Here is a 13,543-nt window from a genome sequence, read left to right as displayed (position 1 = left end):
CCTACGGTACCCCTGCCACCTTGCTCTGATTTCTGTCAGTTCTTGTTCCTGCTGTTTCAGAAGCTTTACTGAGCATAAAACATATTAGGTGAGAAGTCAACCTTGAGGGCAACACTGGAAAATAATTTGGGGAGGGAAAGAAAGTACATATTTGGTCAGGTCTACATACCAGGTCTTGAACCAGCAGAGCTGTTTTGGCAATAAGTGTGGTTTTGTTTGACTGAAATAGTTATGAATTCAACTTTAAGGCTGATTGCATCTTTATGGCCTAAAATTGCTTTATAGCTCTAATTTATTCTCCCTCTCATACAGGAATAGCTCTGGCAAGGGCTGGTCTTGCTGTAACTAACACCCAGAGAGTGAGCTGAGAACAAATATTCACTCTCTGGCAAAATAGGAACTTGTGGGTATCATGAAAACCTGTCAAGTGACACGTTCAGCACCGTCAAAGGGAGGCACTTCATGTGCTGAGCCTATGGACTGCCATGGGTGGACCTTGTGGGTGCTGATGTGAGTTCAGCATCCAGGCAAGTTCATGGACTTTGAAGTACGGAGACCCTACCTCTTGTTTGGGCAGCCTTTGAGCCACCAACTACTGGAAGAGAGATTGCAACCCAGTGTGGGATCATGGCAGAGCTCCTGCATTCTTAGGCTTTATGGAGGCATTTGCTAGTAGGCATGGTCAGAAATGGAATATTGGGCTAGGCTGACTTTTAGTGTAACCATATACACTCATGGGACTTTTCACCTCTATCACTGTAGCTACCACAGCTGTTTTGCCAGCACTTCAGGGTAGAGTATTCATGCACTCTTGACGCAAACAAGGCACCTGGCGTGTAGATCGAGCCTTTAAAGACCAGAGTCTTCACCCAGGGATGGCCTGTATGCCAGGCAGTACATCTGAAACACCATGCTCAGATTTGATATCCCATTTTACCTGGTTGAAGGTAAGGCTGCACTGTTTAAACAACACTCGCACTTAGAAAGCTACCTTAGCACAGCACAACAGAATCATTTCTAAAAGACTTTATAGCTCCTATGGAAAACAAACATAGCAGCAAGGCTCTGATACAGTGAGGACTCCTCCACTCAAACCAGTCTCTGTTCCTATAAAATGCTTACAGAATAAAATTATTACAAAATTTTAATTAAAAATATGGTTTTACATGCTCTTTATAAACACCATCAGAAAGGTTTTTCAAAGCCACAGGGATAAGAGGTGAAATTGCCTTTATTCATCTTATATAAAACAGGAAGAGGTAGAATTAATAATTTCTAACACGCTAACCTTTTTCTAACCTTGTCCATTAGATGCTTTTAGTGTCTCTGACCTGAGCCCAGGTCTTGTCCTTTAAACATGCCTTTCAGATCATAATAGCTTATCCAAGATGGTGGCTCAAATCAGGTATCTATTAAGTTGTATAGCCTTATTTCTTCTTCCAAAGATGCTACGCAATGCCTCAGAAAAGCTTGGTCATATCAGTTCCTGGAAGAAACATGATTTCTTGCAAGCAACAAAATCCAAAGAGAACAAGCAAGCTCTCCACCATAATCCTCCTCTGCATTTTTGTGGAAGCACCTTAAAAACACCTTGCAAAACAAGTGCACTTCTCAGGTTCTTAGCACAAATCGAGGAGCAAATTTCTTACCATTAATATTCGGGCTTTGTGTAACTATAAGTCTTGAGTTCAGAAAGGCTGTATCTCAGAAAAAAAAGGTAGGAGGAATTTTATTTCCATGAGAATTTCTTTAGAATAATTCACTAGTGACTCTGCAATGAAGAATTCAATCCTCACATGTTATGGCAATAGTTTTGCTAAAAGAAAAAGTGTCTTTTTCATTTTTTATGTGTTCAGAATCTGCTGGTAAGGACTCAATTTTCTGTGCATCCCCTTCAGCCCATGGTGGTTGTAGTTCTTCTTCTGGAATAAGTTGAGCAGGCCAACATCTTGTTTGTTGGCTTGCTTCATTGTCCTTACCCACCTTCCCAATTTGATAGAGATCCTTGGCAATTATTTTTTCAGTATCTTCAAGTACTGTTGTCAATAAATTAAATAGGAGAGCAATCCAGGCAAGACCGAAAAGAATCCAAATGGCCACCAGCGTTCGGTAGTAGGAAAAATAATTCCTGCCAGGCTGTTTACCTGCAGATAAGGGGAGAGAAAGAAGAAGAAAAAAAGCAAGTTAAAATTGCTTTACCCGTGTAAAGCAGGCCAGCCTAATGGATTCATCAATGTATTTTTTGTTGAGCACTTTAAGGTGACTTTTTCGTTGTAGTGGAGTATCTCACCTCCCGAGCATTAGGTTAAGGCTGGGCAACTCTCTTGTTGTTGCAATAAACTGATATATGCTAGCACAAACATGCTGGCCTCCAAAAAGATAAACTGGGATTGAGATGAATTAGCAGCAGAGCAGGATATTTTTTTCCCCAATTCAAATTCAACCTCTGCATCTACATGTAAATGCAATGATGTGGGAAGTAGTGTAAAATTGTATTGTATTATCCTGAAAATATTCCCAAATGCCCAAAGCACAGAAAGCAGAGCACAGTGGGTCACTACAACCATATGACTGTTACTACTTAGGTTATTATAATTCTGTGTATTTCTATAAAATGTGATTGTAACCTGCATTAAATTATAGATACCCTTGATCATAAAAAGAGAGGATTGCATTTCCTACTTTACTTTTGAATGAATTCAGGAGCTTCCTCCATTAAAAAATGAGGTGACTGATGAGAACCCACTGACACATGCCAAGAACACAACTTTCTGTGTTAGAAACTAGTGGACCAAAGCTTATTTCATGCAGTCCAAAGCTCTTAGCATCAGCGAGTATCGCACACTCGCTTTTCTGCATGGGTCGTTTCTTTTGTTTCTTCGGATGTCAGCAATCCACAACCAATGTACTGAGAGTATTTGCTCTTACTGCACTTAGTGCCACACAACGTTATTATCATGATACAGCTGATATGGCTCCGGCATCTGCAGGAAAACTTGGTGATATTGCTTATTGAGTGCTATAAGTCACTGACAAGGGTAACTCCACATAGTAGATAACACAGCAATGTGCATGGACAGTGAGATCACGACAAACCTGGTGGATCATTTCCCACTATGAAGCTGCCCAGAAGAAGCCAAAACGCTGGCAACTCGTTTCAAGTCCTGCGGTGCTCTGTACTGCATAGATCAATGTGCAAGATTTTTGTACTTCATCATGCAGAAGCTCTGGAAATGGGGCAGGAGTGGGCTGGTTTGTCCTCATGGACAGAAATCCAACAGCTGTTTCTTTTTCTTCTGCTGGGGTTGAGTTGACACAGGGGATGCCAGCCTTTCTTGTGCTCTCGTCTGAAGTTCATGTTATGGAGTTAGCAAAGCAATGAATAATATCTTTTTAATGTTAACTCAAAACTGGACTTCAGCAGGGCATAAATTCAGTTTACAGCCCAAGGGGAGTTTCACCCAAGAAGTATCACCTAAGTGTACACGTATTATAAACAGTTAAATCTAGACTCTGCCCTTTTGCTAGGGTATCTCCCTGTCCAAAACAGGCTTCTCTCATGCTTGAAGTATAACAGCTACAAAACAGTTTTTAATTACTAAAACGCAAATAAACTCAAACCTGTTCTGTTCCACCTGGCCAGTGCAAATCCATTTGTCATCTGTAATCATTCCTAAATGCATAATACTCAGAGCAGTCATTGATTCTACTTGTTTCATTGTGAGGGTGTGAGACACTAAACTCATCATCATTTTATCACCATTGTTTAAGGCTGATTGAGATAAATACTGCAGGGAAAAATATTTCAGCTCCTGTTAAGTCATCCTAATGAAGATGAAATCACAGAACAAGGAGGCCTATATAATTGTTATTTTTAAACTGTATTTGTAAAATAATATGGCTAGAGAAGGAAAGTGCTGTAGTGGAGGTAGTGGTTTTCAGGCTGTGACTTGCTGTCATTATTTTAAAACACGCTTGTAATTTGGGCAAGGGAAGCTGTCCAGTTTTATATTCACTTTTTCTCCTGCATGGCATGAGCCACTCTCCACCCTCCTGTGTTCCACGTCACTGAAGTTTGAGGTGCTCAGGATCACATAGGCCAGGTTTATCAGTCCTACAGATGGTTAGGTAAGAAATGCCTGTGCCCTATTGTCCTCCACTGCAGTGACAAAGCTTGGCCTTGGCTGGAAACAACAGTGAGCAAAGAGGCCATTGTTGTGTGTTACAGATTCCTTGCTGATGCCCGAGTCCTGTGTCACGTTCATTGCAGTATGGTTTAACCATTGTTGGAGACAAAGAATCTTTCTCTGGATTATGTGAAAAGGGGAACTTCAGGGAACACTGGTTTCCTGTGCTTTGTAGCAAGAGGGAGCAGTTAGCTGTCTGGGATCACTTGGAGAAATGTGGCCTAATCAACTCATTGCCATTGCATGAATTAACCATCAGCCAGGCAACATGATAATTACAATCACTAAACTCATTCAAACAAGCAAGATGTCAACTGGATTGTCAAAGCACCACCCAGCCTCTTTAGCAGACTCGGAGAAATTAAGGTCAGCAGGGAACATCAGTGTCTGGAAAAGCTTGTGGGCTCCCTCTGCCAAAGTCCTCAGCCTGATGTAAGAAATCATTCAAACACACAGCAAGGCTGCCAGCCAGTCTCCAAGGTCTGTCTTTGCATCTCTGCAAGTCTTGAGAGCCTAGGGTTTTTTGTGTGGTGGACATCTGTCCATCAGAAAGGGATGTGAGGCTTCCAGATCCTCTGTAGGATCTGTTCTCAACTATTAGCTTCAGAGCTTCCTTCTCATATCCCCACCAAAGAGAAGTTCAGGCTGGCAAGGACAGGTGGTTGTGGAGAAATCTTTGATTCTCCATGGAGTCCAGGTGTTTGATTGCTTCTTCTGTGGAAACTGATTTGGCTAATGATAATAATTTTGGAGTTTGTCTGGAAGCTTATTCCATGGAGAGTGTATTTTGGTCAGCAGATTCGGGGAAGTGTTTCAAGATGCACTCCAGCATGCTGGAGTGTAGCTTAAGCAGTTTGTCTTCAGGGGAAATCCTAAGCTTTGGCTTGTGAAGATAGATAGCCTCCAGTGATGCACAGGAGACTAAAGAAGGCCACTTTCACAGTGACATACATGTTTAAGCCCCACTTCTCATAGAGTGAGTAAATTTCCCCATTTTCCCATGAGTGGGATTCCCATCTCTCAGTCTGTTGTGTAAACCCATGTCTTCTGAAACATGACCACTTATTTCTTTACACCGTGAACCATAAGTCTTAGATGGCTAAAGCAGGAATACATGCCTTATTTTGTGTGACTGTCACAAATTGTTCCCCTTTGTTATATGCAAATTCCTAGGCTCCTGGAATTCTCCCCCTACACTTCTGCTTCCCTCCCCAAAATACTTGGCTTCTTTTCACCCCAAAGCACCACATTTCATTATATTTAGACAATTTTGTGCTTTTGTCAGCACATGTAATCCCAGAGAAATGAGTATTTTCCCCAAAACTGTACAAGGCAAAGACTAGTCAAAGATTCACACAGATTTTTCTCTACAGTATGTTGGTGGCCTATACAGTCAACCCATGGTAATTACAGTCATAAACCTGGTGCTTTGCTGTGTCTCCTCTCTGAAATCAACCTTACCTACTACATAGTCTCCAAAGCCAATGGTGCTGAGGGTGATAAATGCAAAGTAAATTCCTTCACTGTAGGACCAGCCCTCTGTTATCTGGAAGAAGACTGATGGCAAGCACAGAAAAACTAGGATCCCCGTTGCCAGGAAGAACAAAAGGGTCAGAAATTTTATCTTCTTCTGAAAAAGAAACCAATTTGATTATAATCATGATTTGACACACTAGCAGGCCATATATAATGATGGCTATTCAGAATGGGTGGCTATCTAGGAATACCCACTAGGATCACAGGAATTGAAGGACTTGTACTAAGTGCACTTCCTCTAAAAGTTCCCTAGCCTTGCAATGAAGCAGGGGCAAGCTATGTATTGTGGATGTTGCATGTCCATAGTAGCCCTGGGAGATGTAGTCTTTTATCTGGTTGTATCAACCTCCAATGACCATGAGTATAGGAGGAATTCCTATCCAATGACTTTTACAGGAGTCAGACTGTTTCTACTTTTCACAAGACAACTTCACTTTTAATTTTTAGGTATTCATGTATGGCACCTAAAAGTGTTCAAATTTGCCTGGGAAAATCGACTTTAAAAAAATATTTACACCATTTCTGACAGTACTATCTTCAAGAGTCTTGTCTGTTGACTTTGTTTCTCATTGAATTGGTGCCACAATTTGACTCCTACTCAGTGGATCCCTTACTACAAGAAGACATCTAACAAATGATCCCCTGATGAAGAAATGCCTGGACAGTGACTTTTGAACCATCCTACTTCCCAGCAGTCATGAAGAAGCCTTGACTGGAGAAAAAGACTTGCTATATATTAAGATTTATCAGCCAGACACACATATAGTTTATGTACAGAATTTTACAAGTCCAGATTGTCTGGAAATTCACGGTAACTGTTTATGGTACAGTTGTTCATGGTACAGTTAACAACTGTAAAATGATAATTTTTCATGCATTATGCATGTCTATATCTGATCAAGCCTTATGTTCTATTTCAGTTCACCAAACATAAGGAGAAATATAGCGATTTGAATAGAGTTCTCTGTAGCGTTCATACCTTGTCCTGAAAGAGAATTACAGTAGGAGACACAGAAAAGCTATTTTGACTTCCTCAGTAGTGGTGAAAGAAGAGGAAGAGCTGCAAATAACCTGGGGCATAACCAGACAAGACACATACTGTCTCTAGGCCTTTACAGGTGCCTCCTCATCTTTCAGCAACTGGGCTCAAATGGACAACTTCAGCCTGAATTTTCCTTTCTGTCAAAGCCCAGGGAGGAGAGGGATTAAAGGGCTTCTTAATGAACAAGGAGGGTTGACACACTTGTCATTGAGTCAGTATCTATTGAAACTCCTACAGCTCACCTACTTTTTACAGCTTTTGGAACTCACCTGTTTTTTGCTGCCTTGAGATGCTTAATGATCTCTTTCTTTACTGGTTATAAAGGGAGACAGGTACTTCCCTAGAGTGTTAGCTCCTGAGATAAGTGTCTAGGAAGTGGAATGAAATGCCCACTCTGTTGATTGCTGAAGGGGGCCGGATGTCTACCGTTTAGATTGGTAGGCAAAATTTATCCCTTTCTCTGAATATCTCCTCTATGGTTGCCTTGCTGTTTAGTTCTGCAAGTGAAGAAGTCTCTTTCCCTCTCTTAGCACAATGTCTACAGCAGCATTAGAACAAATATAACAGAAGATAATGCCAGCATATAACTTGAGAAAAAAACCTAGAAATGAGCGTATAAACATGCCTGAGTAAGTAAAACCAAGTACCTTTCTCATTCCTTTTTCATGAAGAAATTTCCCCAGCTTTTTACACAGCAGTGAGAGCATCTTACCAACACGGTGCAGAAAAACAATATTCAGAGGGATTCCAAATAGAGCAAAGAAGACACAGAAGATCTGGCCCCCAGCAGTTTTAGGACGTAGTGTGCCATAGCCTATGAAAAAAGATGGTTCAGAGGAGATATTGCAGAGAACTGGAGCAGTCCACTTTCACACCTACACCAACATGGCCTGCCTTTGACCCCAAAAGATGTGGCTAGTACTTCTCAGTCCACATGCACTCTTTTTTCTCTGAAAAAAGGCAGTAAGCAGATTAAGTGATTCATGCTGCATGTTTTGGGAGATGCAGAGAGCACTGTGTGCTCCCAACCCAGCCTTAGTAGGAATGAAAGCACAATCTAAAAGCAGTTATGGAAAACATGCTCTGTCCTGTGACAAATACATGGGAAGACAGAAACCAGAAGTCTGGGGACCTGGAAGACATCACAGCTGGAGTCCCAGGCTGTTTGCTCTGTCAGAATCACATATAGCCATCTCTAGCTTCTTGCCAATCTGCCTGTGTGTTAGTGACCTCTAACTGGCTAAATGGTTGGTATGTCCAGATACTGGCTCCAGTCCTAGAGGCAGTGAAGTGTGCATTAGAATAGACAATGCTAATTAGTCCAGATCTTACTGGTGGCTGATTTATTTATACTGAAGAGATATCTGTCTTAAAGTCCTACTAAAAGAGGATTTATCTAAGTAGTGGAACAACGGCTGTAGAACTCCAAACATGTCCTTTAATGGACTGGAGACTTTGTTCCTCTTAGACTCCACAAGGTACATCCCTGAGTGCAAGAGTCCTGTAGTTTGTGTATGTCCTTACTCTATCAGTGACACTGAGAAGAGGCACTTTCCCAAGCACAGTTCATCTCAGGGCATTCATTACTTGGAAAATGCAATGTTTTCTTTGGGGGAAAAGACAAATAAAACAGCTGAGTGATTTATTGACTACTAGGCCCCCAAATGCTTGAGCCGTCTTTCTTGTTGCAGAAATATTCCATTTTCATGACAAAACCTGGTGAAGACGAGTGGAAGTACCTGATGTACCTTCACAACAGACCTATGTGGCAGAGGTGCAGAGAAACAGGCAAAGTTGCACTTTTCCTGGGACAGCCTGTCTGCCTCACTAGGGAAATAAATTTGACAGGGAGCAACTGATTTGTTTGGCAGAGAAATGCTGTAATGAAAAAACACAGTAATACAGGTGGTGGCAAGGAATGCATTGTCCAGTAGCAGAGTGCTGACAAACTGGGGAAGCTTTATTGATATGTGAATGTTGTAACCATGGAACATTTATTGTTCATGTGACGGGTCAGAAGCCTTTCTTTCTTCTGCAGCAGGAGGTCTCCACATGGGTTCATGTAACATCTACACACCTTCCATGATTCTGGGACACCACTGGGGCCCTTGTGACATGTCACACTCACAGATCAGCGGAGCAGTTGTGCCGAGGGTGTAGTGGGAGTGAGGCCTCAGCTTCACTCTGCAAAATCATAGATTTGACTTCTATGGCATGAGAATGTGAAGCAGGAGCTAACAGTGTGGATTTTATATTTAAATTTGGCAGGCCTGCACTTTTTGGGATGTGTATTTGAGAGAAAGGGAGAGGCAGGGACACGCAGCCCCTGAAAAGGTCAGAACAGCTTGAAGCAGCAGTGTAAAAGTCTCAGCATTTACTTTGCCCCCTTCCCATCTATTTCCCTCCTGGCATATTACTAATTCAATATGTGCACTAACAGCTTAACACAAGTTATTGAGACAGTGTCCATGCCCCAGCAGAATTCAGTTATTTCCTAACATTCTTTTATGCTTTACAGCACTCCTGGATTTAAAGTCTATTTGACCCTAGAATAAGATCAGAAAAGTGAAGTTTATCTCCCACCCACAACTGGCAGCAGAGGGAACATTTTAACAGATAGCTGAAAAAGAAGAAACAAGTGGGAAATAATGTGAAAGGTCACTGGTATTTCACAAGCCAAAATAACATATCAAGAGCTGTGCAGTCATAAGGTCTCAGGACCAAGTCTGTTGCTGCTTACCATCCATGACAACGCAAGGCTGGAGTTTTTGTACTTGAAAGTATTATCCATTCAGGTTCTAATAACCAGACATAATAAGCATCATACACACACAAACACACATACATGGAAAGCATTAGACCTACCTATTGTGGAGACAACCGTGCCTGCAAAGAAGAAGGAGTTACTGAAATCCCAGTTGCTGTCTTCAATCTGTGATTCATTTCCAACAGGGTATACTCCATTCTGAATGGCTTCAGTCAGGTTCTGGAAGGGAAAGCAAAGCTTTATATCATGGCTGCTTTTCTCAATTGCTTGCTGCAAGGACACTACAGATTTAGCCAACTACTGCTCCTTTTCTGTGAATACTATTCACTTGTCCTCAGCAACACTCTGACACTATTCATACCTTTACCTCCAGGCTGGGGAGCAGCCAGCCAGGGGTTTTGAGTGTTAGTGTTCTGCCCTGTTTATACTGACTACTCGAGTGGGTGTTAGGAGAACGTGTTTCTTTTAGCATGATCAAGGACATCAATTCTTTTAGGCTAAGTTCTCCGGAAAAAATGATCCTATAGATGACAGGACATGGCAGAGCAAGACAGCCTATTGGCTTAAGTGATGGGATGGCTGGTTGCTGGTCTTCAGTTTGCCCTTGAGATGACAGTGGTGGATCCATGATCTAATCACCCAGCTGTATGCAAGTGTACAGAGTAGTTACTCTGATCCCTCCCAGGAGGGCATCAGTGAGTTACAGCAAGGTACACGTGACATAAACAGAGATTTTCATTTTAAGGCTGTATTGTGATTAGTGTCACAGATTTAAAATTCAGAGAAAGTCCACTGAATTGCAAATCATTACTCTTGGTGCGACCACAATCAGAATTCAGCCTGATAAATACACTCTTCTCCAAACTGCATGCATGAACACATATATTTACAATGTGGTCTTTGAGATGGGGTTAGATGAACATCTGTCAGAGATGGTTTGGGTTGAGTTGAGACTGCCCTGCCACAGGGGATTTGACTAGATTTTTCTCCCAAGCCCCTCCAACCCTATCATCTATCACGTTATGCATTTTCAGACTCTTCCTCTTCCCTTCTTCCTTGGTTTTAAGTGCTGGCTTTTGGGTTTTTTTAAAGTTTAAAAAATAATAATAATTAAAAAAAAAACCCCAAACACTATCCAGCTGTCCCTGACTTTAGCAAACAGAGAACATTGGACTGGACATCTGGAAGGCAGGCTGGTTTGTACAGAAACAGCCTAGAGAAAATCCAGGGCTGAGCCCTGCCAGGGACAAGACACAAACTGGAATCAACTGCACCAGAAAAGTCTTCCCTCTGCTTCCTCACTATCTTTTTTGCTGGTGTCCCAGAAAAATCAAGGCTAACAGAAATCATTCCACAGTCCTTGCACAAAGTTTCATTGTCCTGAAAAGTTTCTCTTTTTTTTTTTTTTTTGTCCTCCCTTACCCACAAAAAAAATCCAAAGTGAAGAGGGTGCATGCATATGTGAACTAGGGGCTGAGTTGCTGGCTGTGTTATTAGAAACACTGGCTTTCCCCTCCTTTCCTTATTCTGAAAACTGGCCCATTAAGAACTCTGTTAATTTCCCATGAGGAAATGCTTACAGCAAGGCTATTTGCACTCCCCATTTTCTTCTGCATTGCAGCAGACAGAGCTAGGAAATACCAAAGATGAAGAGACAACCATATTCATCTTCAGCTTCCTCTGCTGTGACCAGAAACACCTTTCCCTTGGCCAGGCTATCTCTTTCACTTCTGCAGCAACTTTAAAAAGTTAAACCCTGACTATGCCACCCTCTTTGTAGTGATTTGAGCTTTTTTTCACCAAACAGATTATTTCAGTGCTACCTGTGACACTCGTAAGCGGCCACCACACCCACTTATTTCAAGCACCCTGCTTTCTCCTGCCATGCCACCCACTGCAGATGAGCACAGCCCCCACCCAAAGCCAAACCAAAAGGAGGCAAAACCCTGAAGATTCAGGACACCGGGGGATGGGGACTATTAATAGCTAACACGCAAGGTTCTGCCAAGCTACACAAGCTGTATTTACCACCAGTGTGACCTGTGTGCTCAGACCAGAGAGCAGGCTAGGGGTTTGCTAAAATCATCCAAATGACCACATTGGTAGGAATGCAGAGGAAGTTACCCGTGCAGCAAGGCTGAGTAGAAAACAACATCCGATGGGCAAACAGGAGGGACAAAGGGCTTCCGCAGGGCTGGCACCTACCTTCATAAACTGCTCCATCTCCGCCACCGTGAGGTGAGTGAAGTTCTGCAGAAAAGCCTCTTTCATCTGGGCAGCAGCCATTTTCTCCTGCTTCTCAGCGGTCCTCTCCAGCACCTGGAACACAGCAGCACCCACAAGCAGGTAGACAAAGTAGCCCACCACCAGCAAGCCCGTCTGCAGCTTGCCACTGCACATGGCCTTTGGTGCGACACAGCAGGGGATGGGGAATGAAAGGTGGCGATTGGTAAATCCCTTGTGCTCCTGGGAAGCCTCCCCCAGGCAGAGAGAGCCCTCCCAGCTCCTGTTTCCTCTGGGATCCTGCACTGACAGGGACAGTGAGCTGTCAAATACATTAATGGGGAAGTTGGAAAAAAAACTCAAACAAACCCAACCCCCCCCCAAAAAAACCTTTCCACTCTCTATGCTGCATGCTGTCTAGGGATTTCCTCTTGTTTGTGAAACTCTGCCTTGCTCAGTTCTCAGGAAAAGTGGGTCAGGATGTGAGGAGCTGGCAGGTGGCCATCTCCTGATCAAGAGGCTCTGGGGACAGGTGAGGATAGCCTGCAAAGAGCCCACAGGGGAGTTTGCTTGGAAAAACATCATTTTCTCTTCTCTGCCTCCTACTAACTCTGAGAACTGGACTCCAGGGCAAGCCCTGATAACCCCTTCTTGTCCGGTGTTCAGGGGCAGCTTCAGAGAAACGCAGCCGGGCTGCTCTCCTGTCCCCTTGCAGTGCAGGGCAGAGTCACGCAGCCCAGCACTGCCAGAGCAGCTCACAGCAAAAGCTTGGACATAGAGAAAAAATGGTTGCAGGTTGTGTATGTTTCAGGCCTGAACAAGTTCTTCTGCCCTGCCAACATGTCCTGTCCAGTGTATTCAAGAGAGGACGTTGCAGTGTCACTGGGTGCACAATTAGATGGATAAAAAACCAGTTATGCCAACAGATTTATAGAGCCATAGAATCATAGTATTGTTTTGGTTGGAAAAGATACTTAAGATCGAGTCCAACTATTAACCTAAACCTGCCAACTCCACCACTAAAACCATGTTGCTAAGCACCACATCTACATGTCTTTTAAATACCTCCAGGGAAGGTGACTCAACTAGTTCCATGGGTAGCTGTTCCCATGCCTGAAAACCCTTTTGGTGAATCAATTATTCCTAATATCCAATCTAAACCTCCCCTGGTGCAACCTGAGGCTGTTTCCTCTTGTCCTATTGCTTGTTACTTCGGAGAAGAGACCGGCACCCACCTCACAACAACCTCCTTTCAGGGAGTTGTAGAGAGTGATAAGGTCTCCCCTCAGCCTCCTTTTCTGCAGTCTAAACACCCCCAGCTCCCCCAGCCTCTCCTCATAAGACTTGTGCTCCAGACCCCTCACCAGCTTCGTTGCTCTTCTTTGTATCCACGCTCCAGCACCTTGTTGCTTGAAAGGAAGGGGGGAAGTAGTTTGGCACTATTAGTCCGGTCATGTTCAATTTATTGAACTATCATGATTCAGATGCACTAAATAGTGTACCACACTTTCAGCTTAGTCGCACTCCATGGACTCACACGGCCATAATTTAGAGAGTTTGACAGCATCCAATGAGAAACTTTTACAACTAGCTTAACAAATAGTGCAGTTTATTAAAGCAACAGAAGTACAGGTTCTTTTGGTTTGCCGATGATAAATTTACTGCCTACAAAAGCATGTGCAAATAATAAGACTGCAAATAATACAGCCTGGCTATAACATGCATTAAATCAAAAGCAATCCTATAAATGTTTCGAAATTTCCCAGGGAAAAAGTCCAGATTCCCTGA

General features: G+C 42.9%; 1 protein-coding gene across 1 annotated transcript; it reads right to left on the bottom strand.

The window, feature by feature from the left end:
- Window positions 1-1,017: 1,017 nt before the first annotated feature.
- Window positions 1,018-11,992, bottom strand: LOC141466097 (potassium channel, subfamily K, member 16-like). The gene is made up of 5 exons (XM_074149821.1): window positions 11,738-11,992; window positions 9,631-9,751; window positions 7,413-7,579; window positions 5,649-5,817; window positions 1,018-2,144 (listed from the first exon to the last, which is right to left on the bottom strand). The coding sequence occupies exons 1-5, from the start codon at window positions 11,930-11,932 to the stop codon at window positions 1,786-1,788; spliced, it is 1,011 nt and encodes a 336-aa protein (XP_074005922.1). The 5' UTR covers window positions 11,933-11,992; the 3' UTR covers window positions 1,018-1,785.
- Between the last annotated feature and the right edge of the window lie 1,551 nt (window positions 11,993-13,543).

Source organism: Numenius arquata, chromosome 6 (assembly GCF_964106895.1).
Source record: "Numenius arquata chromosome 6, bNumArq3.hap1.1, whole genome shotgun sequence".
NCBI lineage: Eukaryota > Metazoa > Chordata > Aves > Charadriiformes > Scolopacidae > Numenius > Numenius arquata.
The sequence above is the reverse complement of the archived record's forward strand: the minus strand, read 5'-3'. Positions and strand labels throughout refer to the sequence as shown.

What these genes read in the sequence shown, in the direction of transcription:
- LOC141466097 (XM_074149821.1), bottom strand. Translation starts at nt 11,932, where the DNA reads ATGTGCAGTGGCAAGCTGCAGACGGGCTTGCTGGTGGTGGGCTACTTT. An exon ending in AGATGGAGCAGTTTATGAAG is followed by an intron (nt 9,752 to 11,737) that starts GTAGGTGCCAGC and finishes TTTCCCTTCCAG; the next exon opens with AACCTGACTGAAGCCATTCA. An exon ending in CTTTGGAGACTATGTAGTAG is followed by an intron (nt 2,145 to 5,648) that starts GTAAGGTTGATT and finishes CCTTATCTGCAG; the next exon opens with GTAAACAGCCTGGCAGGAAT.